Source organism: Gadus macrocephalus, chromosome 12 (assembly GCF_031168955.1).
Source record: "Gadus macrocephalus chromosome 12, ASM3116895v1".
In the NCBI taxonomy this organism is placed as follows: Eukaryota; Metazoa; Chordata; class Actinopteri; order Gadiformes; family Gadidae; genus Gadus; species Gadus macrocephalus.
This window is the reverse complement of record NC_082393.1, coordinates 21,916,146-21,941,273: the sequence shown is the minus strand read 5'-3', so window position 1 is coordinate 21,941,273 and position 25,128 is coordinate 21,916,146. Positions and strand designations below refer to the sequence as shown.

General features: G+C 50.9%; 1 protein-coding gene across 4 annotated transcripts; it reads right to left on the bottom strand.

Annotated features, from left to right (window-relative positions):
• Positions 1–3,355: 3,355 nt before the first annotated feature.
• LOC132468935 (putative ferric-chelate reductase 1) lies at positions 3,356–13,086 on the bottom strand. 4 transcript variants are annotated; one of them, XM_060066771.1, is made up of 6 exons: positions 12,824–13,081; positions 12,359–12,577; positions 12,105–12,247; positions 11,866–11,960; positions 5,488–5,651; positions 3,356–3,691 (listed from the first exon to the last, which is right to left on the bottom strand). In XM_060066771.1, the coding sequence occupies exons 1-6, from the start codon at positions 12,930–12,932 to the stop codon at positions 3,597–3,599; spliced, it is 825 nt and encodes a 274-aa protein (XP_059922754.1). In that variant the 5' UTR covers positions 12,933–13,081; the 3' UTR covers positions 3,356–3,596. The 4 variants fall into 4 exon arrangements, 3 of the variants coding, with proteins under 3 accessions (XP_059922754.1, XP_059922755.1, XP_059922753.1); XM_060066772.1 differs by lacking the exon at positions 5,488–5,651 and having other exon boundaries at positions 12,824–13,086; XR_009528297.1 differs by lacking the exon at positions 3,356–3,691 and having other exon boundaries at positions 4,680–5,651; positions 12,359–12,430; positions 12,824–13,072.
• Between the last annotated feature and the right edge of the window lie 12,042 nt (positions 13,087–25,128).

The following is a 25,128-nucleotide window of genomic DNA, read 5'->3' as shown; positions in this document are numbered from 1 at the left end:
CCAAATCGAGTACTCCGTGGTGCACTAACCGGAAATTACGATCACGACTGCCGCCGCGGCTCATCCCCTGCAATAAACATCCCGCTTTGAACGGTGAACTCTTTACGCCTAGCAGCTATAAAAAGCTATAAAAACTATAAAAACTACAAAATGACTATTAATGCAGGCTATGTGGAAAATGCGCCGACTTTGGCTCAGCCTGGCTCCGCCTCTTCCGCTACGTAGCTAAGATGGCTGCCGTTGAGTACGGGGAGTGTCCTTCGATCCACACTTCACGATTAGCCCGTTTTGAGTACGACATCCGGGTCCTTGAAGTATACTTCTTTTCGCCGGATCTGAATTGGAACGTACTGCGTACTCAAATTTTGGCTAGTAAGTACGGACAGTACGGGTATTGGAACACGCTGATCATCCACGACGTAGTACTTGGCACTTTATTTTCTATGCCTAGCATTGTGCCAGGTTTGACTGGGTTGACGACACGTATAGTAATAATGTGAAAATGGCAGAAAAGACGATCGCGGAGCTGCTGCGGGAGGCCGCTGCAGGTCTAGAGGAGCAGCGGGATGCGGGGTACGAAAGAGCGACCAACATGCCTGCACCGGATCGCACCGGAGAAGGGCGTGCAAACCGCATGTGCCACTTTTCTGCTCGTATAGGCTACTTTTCTGAAATAACGGGAGCGTGTCTATGTTCCCGGGTCCTATGTTCCCCGCTTTGTATGTGACCGGGGAACATAGGACCCTGTGAGCAAATCTTTTTTTCGTAGGATGGTAGGGGCAAGTACCGCCTTTTTCGCCTCTGATTCCCCTGTGATTGGTTAGAATGTCTCACCTCCGATTGGTTATGGTTAGGGACCATAAACCCTAACCCTGACCCTAACCCTTTGCGCCCGGGGAACATAGGGATGACCCCGAAATAACTAGTCAGGTGCATTATCTCCCTTGGATGATCTGTAGGTATGTTTTGTTGATTTGAATAAACGTTGTGTCTGGAGTGATACTGCCTAGCGTCACATATATTGATTGATTCTCGAGCTCGCTGCTTTGCTTAGAAACGATCCAGAGCAAGAGACTACACCACATCAGGTGACCAAAATGATAGCGAAAGAGCGAATAACATACTTTTTGGCTGGGTTGTAGGCAGTGGAGGGAAACGCAACTTTAGGTTTTGAATAACTGGTGTAATGGCCTCTTCTTTTTGGAAACGAGACAAATACCATGGTCTATAATAACATGGACAGTCGGGTCACAAGTTTATCTGGCTGCCTCCTGCTCTTAGGAAGTCTAGTTGTGCTTTTTAGTACTGCAGATGATCAAGTTTCTGTGGCTCAACGGCACAATGGAATGGAATCTCAGCTTGAAATATTCCCCCCAAAAAATGGTATGAGTTCGAATCCCGTATTTATCATAAAGAAAAGACATTTTCCATGTATTTTGGCTTAAAATTTCCTCCAATTAGAATCCAAATACGAATGAGATGGGTATGTTTCTGACATTTTATTGAAACAAATCAAAGAGGCATTGCAAGGACAGCTACGAGTCTTTTCCCGAATTCCAACCATGGACCTATTCCATATTGCATTTTATTGCATTTTAATAAAATGCAATATGAAATTCCATTATGCCCATGTACTTTCACCATACATAACTATATAAAAAATAAAAGGGCCTGCAGGAAAATATAAATACAGTAGCAAAAAATTAACTTTGACGGAATGTTTCTGATCGTGCTTCAGGCTCTTCGTAGACGGGCTCTGCAAGTACTAGCAGAGCCCGTCTACGAAGAGCCTGGGCACTTCCTATACGCCCCATTGTACCGATCTTGGTTGTAGTTCTATTAGACATCCACTGGGTGTGATCGCGGGCGAGTCCAGAATGAATGGGAGTCAATGGGGCTAGACGGCTAAATATGTCTCTTTCACCTGCTTGTCGTTGAAATATCGCAAATTTTATTGTAGATTCCGCAAGTTCAATATAGATTATAGTTCAAAAGTCGAATGAATGAGTACTTATGTCCTTTCGATTTCATACAGTTTGGGCCGTTGTTGGCCGTACACGCTAGCATTCTGCTAATGAATGCTGATTGGTCAGGGACGGATTTGCGACTGATTACGACCAGAGACCCCTCTTGACGGCATCTGAAGCTGAAGCATGATCAGAAACATTCCGTCGAAGTAAATTTTTTGCGTACTGTATTTATATTTTCCTGCAGGCCCTTTTATTTTTTATATAGTTATGTATGGTGAAAGTACATGGGCATAATGGAATTTCTTCCATTTCATGTGTTCAATGTTCAATGTGTTATATACATGGTAGATACGGTGCACCAGATGTTATAAACATTAAACGGTCACATAAATCATTACTATTTTTAGAAAATGTATGTTTGTTTCATATAATTGTATTGGAAGTCCTGGTTTTCACTAGGGTTGCCGCGGTGTGGACATTTTCACACCGAGTAATACACTCGTCTCAACACCGGTATTACCGAGTATAAACGGTATAAACTTTGAAACTAGGTCAACCGCCACACAAGCATCGGTTTTTAGACCCTTCTCGTCCTTCAGTTGCCGCCAACGTTCGAAAGCAGCGCCTAGGATTATTCTTGATTTCAGTTTTTCTCTTTCAGCGTTTTTATTATCAATTACTCTCTGAAAAAGAGTTTTCCTTCTCTTTGCTGGTGGTGGTGGTGGTGGTGGGGATGGTGGCGTCTTGTCTGCCATGGAAATTGTTTTCTACTGCTAGGTCCAAATGTGGATTAACTAGTTCCAGACGCTACCGCAGGATAACAACAAACAGGAGCTTGCTCTGGGTCACGAGTACTGCACGAAGGGGTCGCACGCGGGGCGCGGGGGAGGGGGAGTGCAGTACGACCGTTTGATTGACGTACTTACTGTCCAATGCAACTCGGTGGCGCTGGAAATGATTGGCTGGAGTTTTTCGAGCCCTGCCCTTTCCACAGATGATTGACTTGTTTAATTTTCATGTCAGTACTTCTAACTCAGTGGCTGTAAGCGGGTTATGATAAGGATTTCAAGTAATTTTGCAAAAATGGCCAAAAAAGCGAATTCCATACCCAACATTTAATAATAACAATAATAATAATACATTCAACTTATATAGCGCTTATCTAAATCCTCAAAGTCGCTCAAAGATCCCATGGCAGGAAAATTTCACTTTCTGAGGTTTCCTAACATTATTATAAGTTCCGCTAGCCTACCTATGCTCCCCCAGTAGCTAGAAATTTCGTTGGGTGTAAAACTAGCACTAGGCATTCTGCTCCACCTTGGAAAAAACGAAGTTCAGACTAGCCGTTTTTGAGTATTCCCTGTATGTCGTCATATTAATTGAACAAACCACTGATATATTCTGATATTCTGAAAACACTGAAGAAACTGTGAGGCCAAGGAAAATTGTTCTGTGTGCAGATCAGCCTTGCTGTGAGAGATGTGGTTAGATTAGTCATCTCACTTGGGTTGCGCATTAAGATAAACTAAATTAAAATTTCAGCAAATACATACACATTTTCAATGTAGGTATCACAAAATATTGTATTTGAAGCACACACACGCACACACACACACACACACGTTTTTATACCTTTTCAATAGCCGTCTGTATCGTCAAATTATTTAAACTGGCTGGAGCCAGAGAAGAAATGGACAGGGCAAAGATCAACTTCTGAGGATCTGAAAAGATTCAAAGACACAACAAGGTGTTGTGTCGAAGATTATCACTCTTGCAGTCCAGTGATTTCAATGTAGGTCAATAATGTAGGATATACCAGTTTGCAGCTTTCAAAATATTGTATGTCAACACACAAACAAGTTTATTGAGTGTGCCTCGAGTTCTGGTAGGCCTGTGCGATATGTAAGGGATAATGCCCAACGAGGCGTCCATTATCAGGAATTAATGGACGATGCGGAGGCCTTAGAACCGTCTGACGCACAGCGAAGGACGGTAGCCCCCGCAAAGTCCAAGACCATTCATTTATATTTTCATGCGTTTTACAATCCAAATATAGTTTTTCACAAGCCAGAACTTTGTCTCCATGGTAATGCCTGAGGGTTTGACTTATACCTGGAACAATCATTACCCTCCCGTAAGGTTCTTATGCAACGGACATGTTGTTCACTCCTCCAGTAAATAGGACGGACCTTAGCTACGACTTGGCAACAGGAAGTATTCTAGTCCGCTCAGCTATGAGCCAGAGAGCTAACGTTATGCATTGTACATATTTATAATACGAAATTCGTCCCCCTTTATACCACAGTTACTCTAGAGTCTATAGCATATAACCGCGTTGTCTGATTAGGGTTACATTTATTTTTCACATTTTACCAGCTCTCGTTTTGAAGGCTGAACAGACAATTGACTGGAAATAATTAGCAGGTGTCCGTATATCAGGGGTTAATGCACACACTGCAGCAAATCAGAATCAAGTATTCCCCAGACCATGGTATAAGGATTAAATATTCTATTCCGATTTTGGTAACTTCAGAACTCGATAACGATCTGTATCGCGATATAGTACATCTTCTGTTGATTCTTTGAAAAATATGTACCGATCTAATGCTGGTTGAGTTTTTTTTTTTTTTAAAGAGTGTGCTTCGTCACTTGAGTGACACTGCTGTTGCCCTGCAACAACCTTTGATACATGGCATTAAAATGCAATGATTGACGTGAAATTAATGATTTTATTCAGTTTAAATAGTTAGTAGATAGTTAATAGTTTGTTATTTTGTAGATTTAAGAGCTAGGTATATATTTTGAGTGTCACTTTTAGAAATACATCAGTGATCCATCAGTTATTATAATGCTCTGTGAGAATATGAGTTCTGGTTGACTACATACAGTATGTCTCTTTACATTTCTTAACATGAGATACACTTGATGTTGACCTCTCCCTGCTCATTTCTGACCTTGCAGGGCCTCTCTTCCCTCATTGGTTCAGAGTATCCATCTGACCTGTCAATCAAATTTTGGAATGCAAACAGTGCGTAATCAAAGCTCCCCCACAGGGGCGTGTACCCAACACTCTCCAGTGGCGGATAAATGATTAGGGAGGGAGCACCAGGTACGAGGCAACCCATATGTCATGTACCGGCGGGAATAGAGAACAATGAGAGTTTTAAAGTTTGTTAAAACAAATATAATTTTGTATAAGAAAGTAGTAGATGGTTGAAAAAAAACAACAGGCATTTCACAATGGTTTTAATAACAGCAAAAATGGTAAAACCTTATGAAATAAAAACACGTCCCATGTGACATTGGCGCTATTTGATGACAAAAAAGCCATCAAGTATACTCCATGAACAAATAATCAAGCTCACATAATAGATAGGCCTACATAGTACGCTTAAGGTTGTTCCACCTGATGATGCATCAAATATAGAATATATATTTAGTAGTTCGACAATACACGATTGTTGTGTAGCACTTGGTTGTGTAGTATCTGTAGTAATTTGTTGAATAGCACTAGTACCTTGATTTGTACCAAGTGTAGTACTTGTTTGTTCTGTACTTGGTTGTTCTGTACTGGGCTTGGAAGTTAGTGTTGTAGTTGATGGCTTTGTTGTTGAAGCTGGTGTCTGTATAGTGACATTCACTGGACTCCAAAATGTGGTGAAATCTTGAACAAATGTGGCTCTGAAACACACCCCCCCCCACACACACACACTCTCTCACACACACACACACACACACACACACACACACACACACACACACACACACACACACACACACACACACACACACACACACACACACACACACACACACACACACACACAAACACACAGATAAACCAATAAATACATGCATAGTTAATGTAGGCCATATAATAACTTTGGGTTACTTAACGTAATCCCTGGTTCTTTGATAACAGAGTGAGGTGTTTCACTATGGGAATCGCCTAGGCGTGACCTACTACTGGAAGCTCCAATTGCACCACGTCTGTCCTTGACAGACAGGTCGGACTGTGCCACAGGGTCCCGCCCCCTGCACTTATACAGTCGACCCGCCCTCCTCAAATCATTCTATACCGGTTTCTTTCCGTGTAAATGCAAGGAGGGACGTGTTGGTGAAACACCTCACTCTGTTATGAAAGAACCAGGGATTACGTTAAGTAACCCAAAGTTATTTTTCTAACTTCGCTCGGTGTTTCACTATGGGAGATATAGACCACTCCCGTATTGCATATGTCTCCCGAAGCTATGCAAATTCAGCCAGGCAGCAAACATCACTTTGAGTCTGGTGAGATCGTCTCCAGCACGGCTTGAGAAACAGAAGGCCCTGAGACATCCAGCCTATAAAACCTAACAAAGGTGTGAGGCGTAGCCCAGCTCGCCGCAGCACAAATGTCATGCACCGACACTCCCCTGAATAAGGCCCATGAAGTAGCCATACCCCTTGTGGAGTGGGCCCTCAAGCCATGGGGGTGCTGCAAGCCCCTACTTTCATAAGCAAGAGATATAGCCTCCACAATCCAGTGGGATAGCCTCTGGCGGGACAAAGGCTTGCCTCTATGGGGAGTGGCCCAGGACACGAACAGCTGATCCCCTTTCCGAAAAGCAGCTGACCAACTCACATATACATGTAGGGCCCGTAACGGGCATAATGTGTTGAGTCTCTGCTCCTCCGTAGAGGAGAACTGAGGCGGGTGAAACGCTGACAGTTCCACCGTGAGACACCTATAGATCGACTCAACCACCTTAGGCACAAAAGCCGGATTGGGCCGCAGACAGACCTTGGAGATCCCCGGAGCAAACTGCAAGCATGAAGGACGGATAGACAATGCCTGTAAATCACTCACACGCTTAGCTGTGGTTAAAGCTAAGAGCAACACCACCTTCAGCGACACAAACTTCATCCCCACCGCCTCCAACGGCTCAAAAGGGTGATGAGACAGGGCATCCAGCACCACCGATAAATCCCACAAAGGGACCAGGGGCCTGGAAACTGGGAGCTTGCGATGCGCCCCCTTCATGAAGCGACAAACCAAGGGATGCTGCCCTGCAGGCTTATCCCCAAAGCCAACATGACAAGCTGAGATGGCCGCCAAGTACACTTTAATCGTGGAAAAGGCCTTACCCTTTTCCAATAAACCCTGTAGGAAACACAGTAGGTCCACCACGGAACACTGATATGGAATGGCGTGCGTGCCTCGAGTCGCACCAGTCCTCAAAAACCCGCCACTTGCCACTGTAGAGCCGGCGAGTGGAAAGGGCCCTTGCATTCTGAATGGTGTCAACGACCTGTGCAGGCAGGCCTGCCGCATTCAAATTCCACCTCTCACGGGCCAAGCCCAGAGCGCTACGCGGTCCGGGTGCGGATGGTAAATCTCCCCGCCTGCTTGGGAGAGGAGATCCCTGCTCAGGGGAAGGGGCCATGGGTCGCCCGCCAGGAGTTGCACTATATCCGCCACCCAATGTTTGGATGGCCACCGCGGCGCTATCAGGATTAGCGACAGACTCTGTTCTCTCACCCTGGCTAGGGTGGGGGAGATCAGGCTGAGAGGGTGGAAGGCATATAGCAGCACGTTTGGCCACGGATGGGCCAGCGCATCTACCCCTAGGGGAGCCCTTACGTCTGACAGGGAGAAAAACAACGGGCACTGAGTGTTTTCCAGCGAGGCGAAGAGATCTACGGCTACCAAGCCGTATCTCCGCCATATTTGTCCCACAACCTGTGGATGAAGAGTCCATTCCCCGTACAGGGGGTTTCCTCTGGACATAAGATCTGCTCCTCTGTTCAGGACCCCCGGTACATGCGTCGCCCGAAGGGACAGGAGTCTGGTGCTGCTACACAAGATAATTTCTCGAGCTAACTCGTGTAGTTTCAGTGAGCGAGTGCCGCCCTGCCGGTTGACGTATGCCACTACAGTGGAATTGTCTGTCTTTACCAAGACATGGCGGCCGTGGATAAATTGCAGGAAGTGTTTTAGAGCAAGGAACACTGCCCAAAGTTCTAGGAGGTTTATGTGAGCCTGAGCTAGATCGCGACTCCAGGTGCCGTTCACTGCTCTGCCCATCATTGTCTCACCCCACCCTGACAAGGACGCGTCCGTTGTCATGGTTACCCTGGACGACACCGCCCCCAGCAGGATGCCCGCTGTCAGAACCGTGCGCACCGACCACGGGCGGAGAGCGGTAACACACGCTGGTGTTACTTTCACCTTGCGATTCAGGTGGCGACGGGAGCACAGACGTAATGCTGCGACCCAGCGCTAAAAATCTCTCATCATCAGAAGACCCAAATGCACTACTGATATCACCGAAGCCATAAGGCCAAGCAGGCGTAGGCATAACCTGAACGATACGGTCTCTCCCCGCCTGAAGAGGGAGAGACACTGCGTGAGAGACGTTAGTCTCCTCTCTGATAGTGTGACGCGATAAGAGAGAGAGTCTATGTGGAGACCCAAATATTCCGCACATTGTGCGGGGTCCACACGGCTCTTTTCCCAATTTATGCTGAATCCCAGAGTCCTCAGATGATTTACCACCGTAGTAGAATCTCTGAGTGCCTGTTCGCGTGAACTGGAACATATCAGATAATCGTCCAGATAAGAGAATATTCTGATGCCGCTGTTTCTTAGCGGTGACAGTGCTGCCTCCACACACCTGCTGAACACTCTCGGGGCCAACGATAGCCCGAACAGGACCACTTGGTATTCGTAAGCCCTGTTCTGAAAAGCGAACCGGAGAAATTTCCGTTTTGCGGGATAGATGGCAATGTGAAAATATGGGTCTGACAGATCGATCGTTACAAACCAATCCCCTGGACGGATTGAACGACAGAGCACTTTGTGTGTTAACATCCTGAACGTGTATTTGCGCAGGTGTCTGTTTAACACACGGAGATCTAATATGGGGCGAAGGGACGAGCTCCCTCTCTTCGGAATGAGAAAATACCCTGTAAAAACCCTGTTGGGCTTGCTCGTTCGGGACAGCCCTGATCGCTTGTTTTCGAAGCAGGGACGATATTTCGTCCTCTAGGATTCGTGCCGAATCCCCACTGGCCATAGAAACAAACACGCCGTTGAATCTGGGTGGTTTCATAGCAAACTGCAGTCTGTAACCCTGGGAAACCGTAGACAGGATCCACGGGTGAACTGCGCATGCGCGCCACTGTTCCACTCGCGCAGCGAGCGGGCTCAGGAGATCGCGCCCCAACAACGTCACCCTTGGGACGTAAGGGGAGAGGCCTGCCCTCACAGGAGAAGCGTGAGCTCCCCCCATGGGAATGTAGGGACCAAGACATTGTTTTATTTTGTCTTGTTTTGTGCATTTCACCCTTGGCTCTGGGCCTGGTTGCGAAAATGCAGGGTTTATTGTGTTCACCTTTAAAACGAGGGAAAATAACTTGTGACACTGGGAAAATGCTTGGTGGCACTGTGTCAATCGTTGTCCCTGTCTCAGTTCGCCCTGAACGTGAGGCGAGAGAGACTGAGAAAGGGCCCCTGGAGAACTTGAACACTCTGGGCTTTGCTCTACCCCCCCAAGCTTTCTTTTCTTCATGGGAGGGGGAGAGAGAGAAGCTGGGATTGCTAGGTCGCACGCTTCTTCTTCCCATCCCCGGGGTGGGGAGAGCGGTTCCTGGCTGCCGCAGCAGCGAAGGAGTGTTTGCCCCATGGCCTTGGGTTCTCTGACCTAGGCTGTTGGTCGGCCTGTGGGCCAGCTGCGTGGGCTGGTCTGTAGACTTTCTGAGGCCTGGTTCCCCCTTGTTTTCCCCTTGCTGCCGCTGCAGCGGCCGCAAAGCCTGACCTCGCTGGCTGGGGTGGGCGGGGAGCCTGTTTTCGGGGAAGGCAGAGATCGAAGGCCTCTCCTTCCTGTTTCCTGAGAGTGCTGGTCTCTCTCATCATTTCCAGCGCTGGACCAAACAGACCCTTGGTTGGGTCATATGCAGCATCCATGACCTCGGCTTTCTGCGCGTCACTCAGTCCGGAGAGACTGAGCCATAACGCTCTCTCACCCGAGACTGCGAGTCCCATGACTCGGCCACAGCCCTGAACTGCGCCCCGTGAGGAGCGTAGGACCAGGTCATTGACGTTGCAAATTTCATCCCAGAGGGCAGGGTTGGGTGACCCAGAGTCTAGCTGGCGACCCATTTCCTCTAGGATTTCAGCCTGATATGCAGACAGTAGTGTCATGGCATTGAGCGAGCATACCGACTGCGCTGCATATTTATACATCCTCTGGTAAGTGGAAGCGGTGAGGCGGTCCATCTTACCAGGCAGGGAGATGCCTGAAGAGGCGGAGAGAGAGCGACGGTTTGGGTGGAGGTGGTAAGCCACTGAAGGCTCCACAGCTGGGGGTTCGGCCAGCCCCAGCTCACCCATCCCGTGGATCTCCAGCTTTGAGCAGCCCTTGGTGGGAAGCTTGCTCTTAAATGGGCTGGACCAGTAGCGGCTCATTTCCTTCATGCAGATGGGAACTGCTGGTAAGAGCTGCTTAGAAGGCGGCTGGGCTGGTGGGAGCCTCTTGCCGTCGTATAGGTCTCTCTCTGCCCCTTCAGCATCCGGGGCTGCAGGCCATTGAATGCCTAGTTTTGCAGCGGCCCGTTTGCACACCTCGTACAGGTTAACGTCTACCGGTTGTACAGCGTCAGAGGCGCTAGGGGGTCTGGACAGTTGGACCGGAAAAGTGGAGTCGTCCTCCCCCTCCTCAATTCCGTCCATGTAGAGGAGGTCAAAGTTGGCGTCGCCGTCGCCCTCTGCGTCCTCAGTGCCCGGTTCCGCCTCGAGAAGTAAATCATCGAATAGCGGGGGCATGAGTGGGGATGCCGCCTCCATCATGTCCGCCCAACTCGTTGTCGCGTGGGACTGATGGGTGCTCGTTGAGGCTATAGCGGGGGCACCCGCCAGGCAGGGATCCTGGTTGGTAGCCACCGTCACCCTTAGCCTCCTTTCCAGAATTTTCTCCGGCATCGATGTGCAGTGAGCGCATGAATGCGGGTCCGCTAGCGAAGCTTGAGCGTGTTTAATGCCCATGCACGCTATGCACATGGGGTGGGGGTCCCGGCCTGATATGGAGGCCCCACATGACGCGGGGCACAGGCGGGATACAGCCTCCCTAGCCTTCGGCTCCGACCCTTTGGCGGGGGTGGCGGGCGAAGGCATACCGCAGAGTTCACTCGCCGTGATGCGTTCGTTATACTCCGGGTGTTTTGGCTCAGCCAACAAGCTAATGTGTACTGTGCCGCGGTAAACTCGCCTTGACGCGTTAGCCGATAAGCTACACCGTAAACCAGTGACACCTGTAAATAAATACAGGGTAACCGGAGAAGCAGCTCGCCTTTATGCGGACACTGCCCAGCGGGTGTAGTAACAGATAGCTTCTTACGAAGTTATTACTCAGCCGAACCAGGTTAAAAGCCTACGACTGCGTTCGACGACGGAATCCTTGACGGCCCGTCTGTGAACTGTTAAGCAGTTTAAAGCTGATAAGCTGAGGGAGCTTGAGTAGCTTTCTCACGGGAAGAAAGCGAGAATGATTTGAGGAGGGCGGGTCGACTGTATAAGTTCAGGGGGCGGGACCCTGTGGCACAGTCCGACCTGTCTGTCAAGGACAGACGTGGTGCAATTGGAGCTTCCAGTAGTAGGTCACGCCTAGGCGATTCTCATAGTGAAACACCGAGCGAAGTTAGAAAAAGAACCATGAATATAACCATTTCACTAATTGGAAAATTGTAAGGGGAAATTATGGATTGTTTTATTGCATGTTCCTGATGTACTTTTTCTAAATTTTTCCTATGGGTAGGCCTGAGATAAAAAACTGATTGAATGAAGCCTAAACATTCATACATTATTAGGGTAGTCTTAATTAATTAAGGTGTATGAAATAACAGAATGGACATTTACCGCAAAAAGAATGAAGAGGATCCATTTTCCTGTGCTTGCCATTTAACTTGAACAAAAGTCTTCGGAACGTTTGAGTTTTGAGTAACAGCAGAATCCTAAACAAAGATAAACTATGTCAAACAAGGGTTCAAACCAGGTCTATATAAAGTCACTGCAGTAATTATATGACTTATACATGTAGACATTTTTTTTTTTTCAGTAAAGATGATTTATTAAGTTAGTTGGTAGTAGCAGCTTACCTGAATGCCATTGCACGTCAAGCCAGTACTTCTAGGACCAAACTCAACGAAACTTCCATTGGCAGGATCTATTTCTGACTTCCGGACATCCACCATGAACCCTGTAAATGGTTGAGCAGCAGACGACCTGCTTCCTAGAGTCACTAAACAAATACAGATTGAAGAGATCAGAGATCACATACGTTGAGAAAAAATGATATGTAGGCTACATATTCCCTATAAAAAAAAAAAGAACAGTATTCATATAGGCCTACCGATAATTGACTCCCCCTCACCGGCGATGGCATTGACCTCAAAAGGTATATCGCTGTTCTGTGGGGGAAAATCTACACCATTGAATGAATGGTCAGGCAACAGGGAAGTGCAAGACTGAAAAAATCCCCCACTACTAAAGCCCATTGCAAGTGTGACGATCTGAAGGCCAAAAAAAAGGGCAACGAACCCGTGGAGGGTACCCATCAAGAAAGGAAAACCTGAAACAAAAGAAAACTGGACTAGCATCATGATGATTTAAACAGTTGTATATCTCAGGCATCCGTAAAGGAAAATAGTCATATTAGCCACGGATTAAGACTCATGTTAAAAAAAGAACAGAAGCAGTAGTATAGCCCTAATTATAGCCTATCACTTTATTTGTGTATCCCCTTTTCAAAGCAGGTTACAAAGTACTTAACAGCACACAATAAAACCCCCAAAAATAAAAAAAGATTCTGCCTTACCTGAAGCAGTAAAATGGAAATGAGCCGACTGTAAAAGATAGCCTTTATGACGGCTGCTAGTTATCAACCCAACGAGACGATCAACAAGATGACCGGTATTAGATGGCATTTGTAATGAAATGAAACACCTGGTTTTTGTTTCCACCTTTGTACTGTTTCACCCAGGTGTGGCGTTGCCCACACCTTGTTTCCAAAGATTGTCTGGTATGATGGAGAATCAACTGTGACATGCCACTGTCCTCTGTGGCAAATTAGGAACTTTAATAGGAACAGGGTCACCCTTAAAATGTAATCTGCAATCATCATGGATACCTATAAAGCAAATTAGGGTAAATTATTCTGCTCACAATATAGCCAATACATATTTATTTATAGAGTGAAACTCTACATCAATCCAAAAAATGATCGAAATGCAGACATGTTCCAAATGAACATCACAATAAAGACATTGCTACAACCCCACTGTCTAGGGGTACTGGGGGAGGAAACGGATGTTAGCTGGCCGGGTTATGGATGATAGATGAGCAAAGTGTTGGTCAATAAGAAAGGACTGGAAACAACAGAGGATGGTAATCAGGGGCTAACTGGGGCATTGGTGAACATAAAACAGAAAAACAAGTCCAACACCACTATGCAACCGCTGCCGGGTCACGGGCAGCAGCTAACCCAACAGGTAAAACAGGAATTCAAAGCCTACCAGCTGCCAAGTAGACCACACGCCTACTTCCCTGACCTAAACGAACCCAAAAATACAGTGGGAATTGTATTATGTCATCAGCGTAGCAGTGACAGGAAAAATAGTGTGATAATGATTACAGAGCCCAATGATCTACTATATAAAGGGATTATCAGTCTACGTCACTCCCCGCCAGGGCCGTTGCACCAAATCCTGGGTCCTGTATACAAGAGGTACTGATGGGCCCTCCCCGAATTCCCCCTACCAGCCCCCTGCGCTGAATTGTTGACGGGGGGGGGGGGGGGGCAGAGAGCAATTGTTGACCGGGGGGGGGCAGAGAGCAATTGCTGACGGGGGGGGGGGGGGGGGGAGAGAGAGACGTGGCCGTGTGCGACTCCTAACACTATGGGCTGGTGGATAATTCAACATATTTTTTTTTTTTTTTTTTTTTTTTAATTGCCATGGGCCCCCCCTCTGCCTTGGGCCCCCCCACGACTGCCTCACTTTCCCCCGCAGTCCGTCGGCCCTGCTCCCCGCTCTACGCGCATGTTGTTTGCAGAAAGAGACGAGAGCGACAAGAGCCGCAATAATGTCTTGTTGTGCAGTGGGTTGCACAAATCCTTTTAAGAAGACAGATTATCCCATTTTTTCTACTTCTTGCTTGCCAACGTAATAAAACAATTCAAATATTTTAATAATTAAGCTTTTTCTCATTCGTATTGCATGCTTATTAAATGCATGCTCTGTTTGAGTTCATCTCCCTCAAAAAGTGGTCCCCTTTAAGTACGATCCATAAAACATATTTTTGACACATCGTAGGGCATTATCCCGCTTATACCATGGTCACTTGCCAAAGAAAATAAATTAAGATCATTCATTTATATTTTCATGCGTTTTACAATCCAAATATAAAGTTTTTCACATAAATAGGATGGACCGTTATCCCACAGTTACTTTCGAGTCTATAGCATATAACCGCGTTGTCTGATTACAGCTTCATTCATTTTTCACAATTTACCAGCTCTCCGTTTGCAGACCGAATAACCGCGCCATTCGTTTCAATGGGTATCACGACGGTCTATACTTTCAACATAATTTGTACATCATTTATAACTTGAAATTCGTCCCAGCCTTTATGCCACAGATACTTTAGGGTCTATAGCATCTATCCACGTTGTCTGATTAGAGTTTAATTATTTTTTCACAATTTACCAGCTCTCGTTTTGAAGGATGAACCGACAATTTGACTGGCCTAGCAGGTGTCCGTATATCAGGGGTTAATGCACGCAATGCAGCAAATCAGAATCAAGTATTCCCCAGACCATGGTATAAGGATTAAATATTCTATCACGATATGGGTAATTTCAGAACTCGATAACGATTTGTATCGCAAGATAGTACATCTTCTGTGGATTCTATGAAAAATATATGTACCGATCTATTTAAAGAGTGTGCTTTGGCACTTGAGTGACACTGCTGTTGCCCTGCAACAACCTTTGATACATGGCGTTAAAATGCAATGATTGACGTGAAATTAATGATTTTATTCAGTTTAAATAGTTAGTAGATAGTTAATAGTTTGTTATTTTGTAGATTTAAGAGCTAGGTATGTATTTTGAGTATCACTTTTAGAAATGTATCAGTGATCCATCAGTTATTATAATGCTCTGTGAGAATATGAGTTCTGGTTGACTACATATGTCTCTTTACATTTCTCTACATGAGACACACTTGAAGTTGACCTCTCCCTGCTAATTTCTGACCTTGCAGGGCCTCTCTTCTATGGCAAGCCGATTTGACATAAATTCGCTAGACTGGATATGTGTTGCAGATATCTGCAATTCAGTTTCGCCTCATCAAAACTAACATTTCGGATATCCGCAACTACATTCCTCCTATCCACAATTGTCATTTCAGATATCCACAAAGACATTCCTCCTAGGCGAAATGACGTTCTTTTCGCCATTCTATGGGGTTTGTCATTGCAGATATCTACAATTCTGTTGCGGATATCCACTTTGTGAATTACGGATATCTGCAACTGAATTGTAGATATCTGTAATTCCAGTTTGAGATATCTACAATTTGATTCTGACTAGTCATAATTCCAGTTCAAGATATATTTAATTCACCTCAATTCAAGATATCTTAAGGTTACGACCGTAACCCCGGTTCTCTGATAGCATGAGTGAGGTATCTCACATATGGGTACGCCTCCCCGCGTATCCCTCAGAAGCACTTTATCACTACGCCAGCCATGATTGGCTGGCCACGTCTGACGCACCACGGGTCAGCCCCCTATATAAGTATCTGACCGTGCGTACAGCCTCATTCCAGGCAGCAACCTCTTCTCGCTCACCGCAAGAAGGGCAATCCGGTGAGAAACCTCACTCATGCTATCAGAGAACCGGGGTTACGGTCGTAACCTTAAGTTCTCTTTCAAGCAATCGTGAGGTATCTCACATATGGGATATGTTTACTCCTGTATTGCCGGACAGGCCAACCTCAACGATACGTGACCATTCCAATCATGACAGAGCGTCCTGCGCTCCCCCTGAGGTCACACTCAAAACAGCGTGAGCCAAGCGAGGCGCAGTAACGTCAAGTCGGTAAAACCTCATGAACGTAGTGGGTGAAGCCCAAGAAGCGGATTCGCACACCTCCTGCAACAAAACCCCTTTAAACAAGGCCCACGACGTGGCAACGCCCCTTGTTGAATGCGCATGCAAACCAACAGGCGCCTCCAGCCCTTTTGCTGAATAAGCCAAAGCTATAGCCTCAACAACCCAGCGTGATAAACGCTGCTTTGTGATAGGCTTACCCTTGTGAGGGCCAGACCATGAAACAAACAATTGATCCGCCTTCCTAAACGATAGAGTCCTTGACACGTTTCTGCGAACGCAAAAACAGGAGAGCGCCGACAGGATGGTGTCTCGCCGAGGAGGCGGGTGGTGCACCGTCCCGTGGGCCTGTGAAAGCGCATCCAGCCTGAACAGTACCGGCCACGGCGCCGACCGCGAGAGCGCAGCCAGCTCTGGAAACCACAGAGCTGAGCGGTTCTCCGGGGCCACTATTATCAGGGACAATCTCTCCTGTCTGACCCGTTCCAGAAGTGGAAGGATCAGCTGGAGCGGGGGAAACGCATACAAGAGAGCCCGCGGCCGAGGTGTGTGTGCCAACGCATCTACCCCCAACGGGGGAAGATCCCGAGGGCTGAGGGAGAACCAACACCTGCAGTGCAGTCCCTGGATGCGAAGAGGTCCACCTGCGCCATCCCGAACCTCTGCCAGATCAGTCTGACAATGTCGGGATGTAACCGCCACTCGTCTCGGCGGGGACCGCCGCAAAACATGAGGTCCGCCCAAATGTTCTGGGCGCCCGCGATATGCAGGGCTCTCAGACTGAGGAGATACTGATGAGCCCAAAGCCAGAGCTCGACCGCCTTTCGGTGGAGAGCAGGGGAGCGGACTCCCCCCTGTCTGTTGATGTACGCCGCCGCCGACACGCTGTCTGTCCTGATCAGAACGTGGCGGCCGCGCACCAGGTGAAAGAAATGCAACAGCACTTTCCTCACAGCGTCGAGCTCCAACACATTTATGTGTGCTGCAGGGGGCGTGCGCCACTCGCCTCCGACCGAGTGAGAGAGGCACGTTCCTCCCCAACCCGTCAACGAGGTGTCTGTGAAGACCACTACGTAGGACGCCACCCTGCCCAGGGGAACACCCCTGAGAAGGGCGGGGGGGTTTTCCCAATATTCCAGGTCTGGTGACACTGAACGGGGAACGAGGAGCACCCTTAGCTTGTGTCGCCTGGGGTCCAACCGTTGGCGAGCAAACCACCGCTGGAGTCTGGGCATAAAAAGCTGACCCAGGGGGACCACGGGGTGGGCAGCTGCCATCAGCCCTAACAGGCGCATGGTGGACAGTGCGGTCACGTTTCTGCGAACGCGAAAACAGGAGAGCGCCGACAGGATGGTGTCTCGCCGAGGAGGCGAAAGCATCGCAGTCATGGTGGCTGAGTCTAGGCAAAGCCCCAAGTAGACTGTCTGCCGGCTGGGGAGCGGGGAGCTCTTTTCCCAGTTGATGGCAAAACCCAGGAAGGAGAGATGGTTTATCACCGTCATGGTGTCCCTTCTCGCGGTCTCCTCTGAGTTGCTCGGAATAAGTAGGTCGTCTAGGTCGTCTCCTTATGCATTAGCACTTTGTATTTATTTATTGTATTTATTACATTGTTATTTTGTCCTGTGTCCTTCCACTGCTGCTGCAACAAACAAATTTCTCCTACGGGGGATTAATAAAGTTATATCGTATCGTATCGTAGGTAGAAGAGAATCCTCTTTCCCTGACGCCTGAGCGGTTCCAACGCCGTCTCCACACACTTTGAGAAGGTGCGCGGAGCCAGGGAGTAGCCGAACGGCAGACACTGGTACTCGTACGCCATCCCTATAAAGGCAAAGCGGAGAAACTTCCTGTGCGCCTGCCGAACAGGGACGTGGAAGTAAGCATCCTTGAGATCCAGGGATGTGAACCAATCGCCCTCTCTCACACACCGGAGTAACGCTCCGACAGTGAGCATTCTGAGTTTCCTCACGGCAACGAATCTGTTGAACACGTGAAGATCCAGAATAGGTCTCTTTTCCCCTGACTTCTTGGAAACCAGGAAGTAGCGTGAAAAAAACCCTAGGTGAGACTCGTGGGGGGGAACGACAGTGATGGCCCCCTTCACCAAGAGACGGGCCACCTCTGCTGCCAGAACCGTGCTCGCAGCCGGGTCCCGTAGCGTGGTCTCCACCAACCCCATAAAGGGTGGGGGACAACGCTTGAACTGTATGGGATGGCCCCATCTCAACGTGTTGTCCAACCACGATGGTAGAACGCACCGCTCTTGCAAACACGCATAGCGGTCGGAGAGAGGGCGAGCCGACAGCTGAGGAAGACCGTCCAGGAATAACCCGTATTCCTCGGCCCCTACCGCATCCACACTGTGTGTGAACCAAGGGGGACTTCCCATGAAAGGGAGGAGGCCCAGCGAGCGTAGGAGACGTACCAGAACCAGCCGCTGTAAAAACAACGAGCTCTCTAGACGTCGCGCTCGTGCCCGTTGAACAGGGCGCGAGCCGTCCGGTCACCGCACCTGTGTCCATGCGCTGTCCGTAGGCTGTAGCCACAGCGTGCGGACCTGTCTCCTCACCTTCCACAAACTGGGGAAGGGAGGTAGAGGGGATAATGTGGGGAACCAGGAGACCGGTACAAGCGGCCGTATCTACGGGCTCGTGCAATGAGTCTCTGGTCCGTCCACGAGGCTCCAAGGGACGCCGCTTCTTAGAAGCAGGTGAACCAGAGGCCATGTGAACACGCCGTCCTACCGCCACCCTACATCCACCGGGCTGAGGGGGGGAAAGAGGCAACATGGAGGAACGCACCGCAAGCGTAGGACGCAGGTGGCCTAAGGAATATCGCTCTTTAGTTACCATGTACTGCCGTTCGGCCGAACGGTCTTTATTTTTTTCTTTATTTAGGAGAGAAAAAGTGGGAGCAAGCTTCCGGAACTTCCCGGTCCGTGGCGCTGCTCTCCCCGTCTGCGGCGGCGGCTGCGGCTGCTGCTGCTGCTGTGGCACCGGGGCTGGAGTTGGAGGCGGCCCCCTGGAACGCTGGGACCGGCCTGGACCCCGCTTCCTCCCGGCCTGCTGGTGGGAGGAGCCCGTGAGAATCGCCCCGAACCGGGAACGATTCTCACGGACAGACTGCTGGTGCGCGAGCACCTCGGAGAACCGGGGCCCAAATAGGCCATCCGGCGCTAATGGGCCCTTGACGAGGCTGGCCCGCTCTCGTTCCGGCACCGCAGTGTGGGAGAGCCATATGGCCCTCTGGACCATCGTGGCCCACGCCATATGCCAGCCGGCCGAAACGGCTATTGGCTGGCATAGCTGGAGGATGGCGCTGGAAAAGCGGGAAACCGCTAGCCATCTCGCGGCTTCCTCCGGGCCGTAGGCCTACCTGCCAGCCGACAAGGAGACCAGGGCAGAGGAGAGCAGGGCGAGGATGTTGACCGCCGCCGCGGATTGTGAGGCACAAACGAACACCCTGTCCGTTAGGCCGACAATCTGTCTCTGGAGGCGGTCGGGGGGCAGCGGCTTTTCGTTAGGGCGCCATCCGGCGCCCGGACAGAGAAGCGCTGCCAGGGGAGGCTCCAGGTCCTCGCCTGAGTATCGGCCCACCCCTCCACGTTGGTCTCCACCGGGGAGACCACGTTGGTCTCCACCGGGGCCTTCAGGGTCCCCACCGGCAGCAGTGAACTGGTGCTGCACAGGCGGGAACAGGGGGCACTGGGTAGCCCGCCGGGAAGAAGATGGGGTGCGAAAGCACTCGCCCTGCATATCATCAGATACGGGGACGAGAGGCGGGGCCGGCATTGGAATCCCCTTGATGGCCGCCGCCTCACCCATGATCTCCCCGAAGAGATCGGCCATCCGGGGCGGTTTCTCATGTTGGACGACGGTGGCGGTTGTAACCTGGGAGCGGGAAAAACCGGACGTCGAGTCACCGAAGGCGTCGTCCAGGGAGGCGACCTCGTCAACGTCGATGATGCCGCCGTCGTCGTCCAGGTCAGGGTCCCCGGCCCTGAACAGGTCGATGGCCTCAGCGAGGTCCACCGAAGGGGAAAAGAAGAGATGCCTGGAGAGGATCCCCTCTTCAGGCAGCTCCCGGCAGGTGACACAGGATACGGGGGCCGCCATAGCAGCCGCGGCGTGGTCAGCGCCGAGGCACCGAAAGCACGCCAAGTGCCCGTCACCTGGTGCCAGGGAGGCGGGACAGGAGGTGCATAGGGGCCCTGAAAAGGGCCTAGCTCTAGGAGCGCTCTCAGGTGAGGGACGGGACGGGACAAGCCCATAAGGCGAAGCCTAGATGGCGTAGCCTACATGAACTGAATTACAGATATCTCTATCTGTCGTTTCGACTAGTCACAATTACGTTACAGATATCTTGAATCAAAATTCCAACTATTCAAAATGTAATTACGACTAGTCAGAAAGAAGTTGTTGATATCTGCAATGTTAATTCCGGATAGTCAAACTTAGTTAATAAATGACAATTCGGCTTGCCATACTCTTTGACCTCAAGGTGGACTCGTGTTATTTCTCGTAAATGTGTCTGTTTTATTTCTTGTTCATTGGTTTGTCGGGAAGCTTCGAGGAGCTAGTGTAGCAGCTTCAGACAAGTCACGTTCTATGTACGTTCTAAGGTTTTATGTTTCAAGCAGGCAACAAGAGAGATTTATGTTAACCCCATTGGCTACAAGCAGGCAAAGTGGTTAGTGTTGTGTTTTTGTTTCCTTTTTGTTTGCCGTGGAGGATTTGTGTGCTCTTGGGTAATTGTTTGCGTGTTCAACTAATTTCATGTCTGTATTGTATTGTAGTTCTACGGTGTGATCAGTAAAAGGAGCCGGTGCCTCGAGTATTTCTATTGGCGTTACAGTAGAACACTACAATGCATCGTGAAGACTCCAAGATGGACGTAACACGGAGCTGCGTGCGGACGACGTCACCGCACACTGTTAAAAGGAGGTACCGCAATAAGAACTTATGGAAGCATATATGTAGCAAAATTCAAATGGCAATGCAATTTGCAATTTGCAATTCAATATGTCATTACATTATGCAATTGACAATTCATTATGCAATTTTATAATGTGATTTGTTATTTAAAGTGTATTTTAATATGCAAAGTGACAATGCAATCCTCAATTAAATGTGCAAAAGTTCTAACAATAAAAATAGAATAACAGGACTACCCCGCGATCGGCGGAGCCCCGCCGGGACCGTAGGGGACCCACGACCTTGCCGCGGACACCCCCACCAGAACTACCAGTGGTGACCCAGGAGAGTCGCGAGGGCAGGCGGTGCTACACCTGCGGCCAGATGGGGCATATAGCGCGGTTCTGTCCAGGAGACCGTGACGTGTCAATGCCGTCGGCCTATGAGGACGAGGGAACACGCCGACCCTGCCTACTGGCCACCTGTTGGGCGCAGGGGGCGCCAGGGACCCCGACGATTCCCGCACGGGTGATGAACCGGGACACACAGGCCCTTCTGGACACCGGCAGCGTTGTGACCCTCCTCCGTCCCGTCTTGGTGGGGGGGAAGGGGGGGGGACCGATGGAGGTAGCCTGTGTGCACGGGGACACCCGGACCTATGAGTCCTGCCACGTGGTCGTTCGGACCCCCTACGGCGTGTTCACGGTCCGTGCAGGAATAGTGCCCCACTTGCCGGTACCGCTGCTGATAGGGAGGGACTGCCCGATCTTCAACCGGCTGTGGAATCCGGAACGGGGATCCCGACCCCGAAGAGAGCCGAGCCGGAGGGTGCGCTCGACCACGTCCCCGGCGGAGACGTCAGCCGAGGACCAGGTCTCCGACGGGAACGGACCCACCCCCCCAGGCTCCCCGGTCCACGCCCAACACGGATCGCAGGGGTCTTCACCAGGCACCACGGACACCCTGACGGCGTCCGAGCGGGACGCACCGCCCAAGAGTTCCCCGCTCACCGAGTTTTCGGATTTCCGGCCGGCAGGGGGAGAGGGAACTACCCGGCCGGGCCAATTCGCCAGTGCGCAGCTGCAGGACGACGCTTTGAAACACGCCTGGAGCCACGTCCTCGCGCATGACGGACAGACCCGGGACTCGGTGAGTCTGGCCCCGACGGACCCACACTTCAGCACCAGGGGGGGGCTGCTCTATAGGGTAGTGGAGAAGGGGGGGGAGGTAACGGAACAGCTAGTGGTTCCACGCCAAGGGTGTCAGCGGGTGGCCCCTAGGTCCACGGTCAGGAACCCCATTATCCCTATGCCCATCATAGAGACTCCGTTTGACCGCATAGCCCTAGACATCGTGGGTCCCCTTCCCAAAACCAGCCGGGGACACAGGTACATCCTGGTGCTCGTGGACTACGCCACCAGGTACCCAGAGGCCCTACCCCTAAGAGCAGCCACCGCCAAGGCGGTAGCTAGGGAGCTTATGCTCCTGTTCAGCCGGGTGGGCATCGCCAGGGAGGTGCTGACCGATCAGGGTTCATGTTTCATGTCCCGGGTGCTGAAGGAGCAGCTCAGTCTCCTCCAGGTCACGCAGCTCCGGACGTCGGTGTACCACCCTCAGACGGACGGCCTCGTGGAGCGATTCAACAAAACGCTGAAGCAGATGTTGAAGAAGGCCATGAGCACGGACGGGAAGAACTGGGACCAGCTGCTGCCCCACGTGCTGTTCGCGATACGGGAGGTACCCCAGGCTTCCAACGGGTTTTCCCCGTTTGAGCTCCTTTACGGGAGAAGACCACGGGGGATCCTGGACATCGCCAAGGAGGCGTGGGAGAGCCAGCCGTCGCCCCACCGCACCACGCTGGATCACGTGGAGCAGGTGAGGGACTGTATGGCCCAAGTGTGGCCCATCGTCCGGGACCATCTTCGGCGAGCACAGCCCCGCTGCGCGTCTTCCGACCAGGGATCTGGTACTGGTCTTGGTACCGACAGCCAAGTGCAAATTCCTAGCCAAGTGGCAGGGCCCGTACGAGGTGGTCGAATGGGTTGGCGAGGTCAACTACTGGGTACGTCAACCGGGGAGACGTAAGCCCACCCAGCTGTACCACGTAAACATCCTGAAGCAGTGGAGGGGGGGAGCGGACCCCCCGGAACCGGCACCTATGGCGTTGGCGGCACGAGGCGGAATCCCGGCGGTACAGATGGGGGAGGACCTCAGCCCGGCCCAAAAGCACGACCTGGAGGACATCGTGATGCAGCACCGGGACGTGTTCTCGGAGCTCCCCGGGCGAACGACGGCCGCCCACCACGACATCCAGACGGCGCCGGGCGTTAAGGTGAGAGTCCCTCCCTACAGGGTGCCGGAGGCTCGGCGGAACGCCATCCAGGAGGAGGTGAGCCGAATGCTCCACGACTCGGGCCGGCCCGGTACCTCACCACCCTGGACCTGACCAAGGGGTACTGGCAGGTGCCATTGACCCAGACCGCCCGGGAGAAAACGGTGTTTGCGACACCGGGGGGCCTCTACCAGTACACCGTCCTCCCCTTCGGCGTTCACGGGGCGCCGGCCTTCAGAGGATGATGGACCAGCTCCTGCGACCCCACCAGGCCTACGCTGCGGCCTACATAGACGATATCATCATCCACAGCGACAGCTGGGACGTCCACGTCAGGCAGCTGCGGGCCGTGCTGGGGGAACTGCGGAAGGCGGGCCTCACAGTCAACCCGGCCAAGTGCCGACTGGGACTGGAAGAGACGGCCTACCTGGGGTACTGGGTAGGACGGGGGAACATCCGGCCGCAGGAGAGCAGGGTGGCGGCCATCCGGGACTGGCCCCGCCCCTCGACCAAGAAACGGATGAAGGCATTCCTGGGGCTGGAGGGGTACTATCAGGGGTTCATACCCGGCTTTGCGACGCTGGCCAGCCCACTCAACGACCTGACCCAGAAGGCCCTGCCCGACCGGATCAGGTGGTCAGAGGCGGCCGAGGGAGCATTCGGGACGCTGAGGGGGGCCCTGTGTGCGGAACCGGTGCTTGTAACCCCTGATTTCGCTTCACCCCTCATTGTGCACACAGACGCCTCGGAAGTGGGGCTAGGTGGGGTCCTGTCCCAGATCCGGGCAGGAGAGGAGCACCCGGTGATGTACATCAGCCGGAAGCTCCTGCCGAACGAGAGGAACTATTCCACTGTAGAGAATGAGGCCCTGGCAATCAAGTGGTCTCTTGATAAACTGCGCTATTACCTCCTAGGTCGAGAGTTCACCCTGGTCACCGACCATGCGCCACTGAAGTGGATGGCGGGCGCCAAAGACACCAACGCCCGGGTAATGAGGTGGTTCCAGGACTCCAGGACTTTCGGTTCCAGGTGGCCCACAGACCGGGGAAGGAGCATGCCAACACAGATGCCCTGTCACGCCGGGACGCATGCCTGGGATGGAACCCGAGCGGCCGGTGGCTTGGTCTGACGGTGGAGGAGTGTGGCAACCCGCCCGGAGGGGGGCGGGTAGTAGAGGGCGTGTACCGGCGCCACCCACGTGCCAGGGACGGGGAGCGTTCTCCAGCTGATCAGGATCAGCTGGATGGGAAACAGCCGGCGAGAGGAAAGCGTGGAGGGGATAAAGCAGAGCGGAGGACTGACTGCAGTCCGTAGGAGACGCATACCCCCACGACGGCTACGAGGCTCACAGAGACCCTAGCCTAGAGACTTGATGCTCGTATTATACTCATTGTTAAATAAACGCTGTGACCAGCTTTATACCCGCCTCAACCGTGCCTACTTGCCGTGTAAACCAGCCTCTCAGCCAACCGGGGTGCCACAGTTTCAAGCAGGCAGCAAGAGAGATTTAAGTTAACCCCATTGGCTACAAGCAGGCAAAGTGGTTAGTGTTGTGTTTTTGTTTCCTTTTTGTTTGCCGTGGAGGATTTGTGTGCTCTTGGGTAATTGTTTGTGTGTTCAACTAATTTCATGTCTGTATTGTATTGTAGTTCTACGGTGTGATTAAACAATCAGTAAAAGGAGCCGGTGCCTCGAGTATTTCAATGGGCGTTACAGTATCCATCTCACCTGGCAATCAAATTTTTTAATTAAATGCCTGCAAA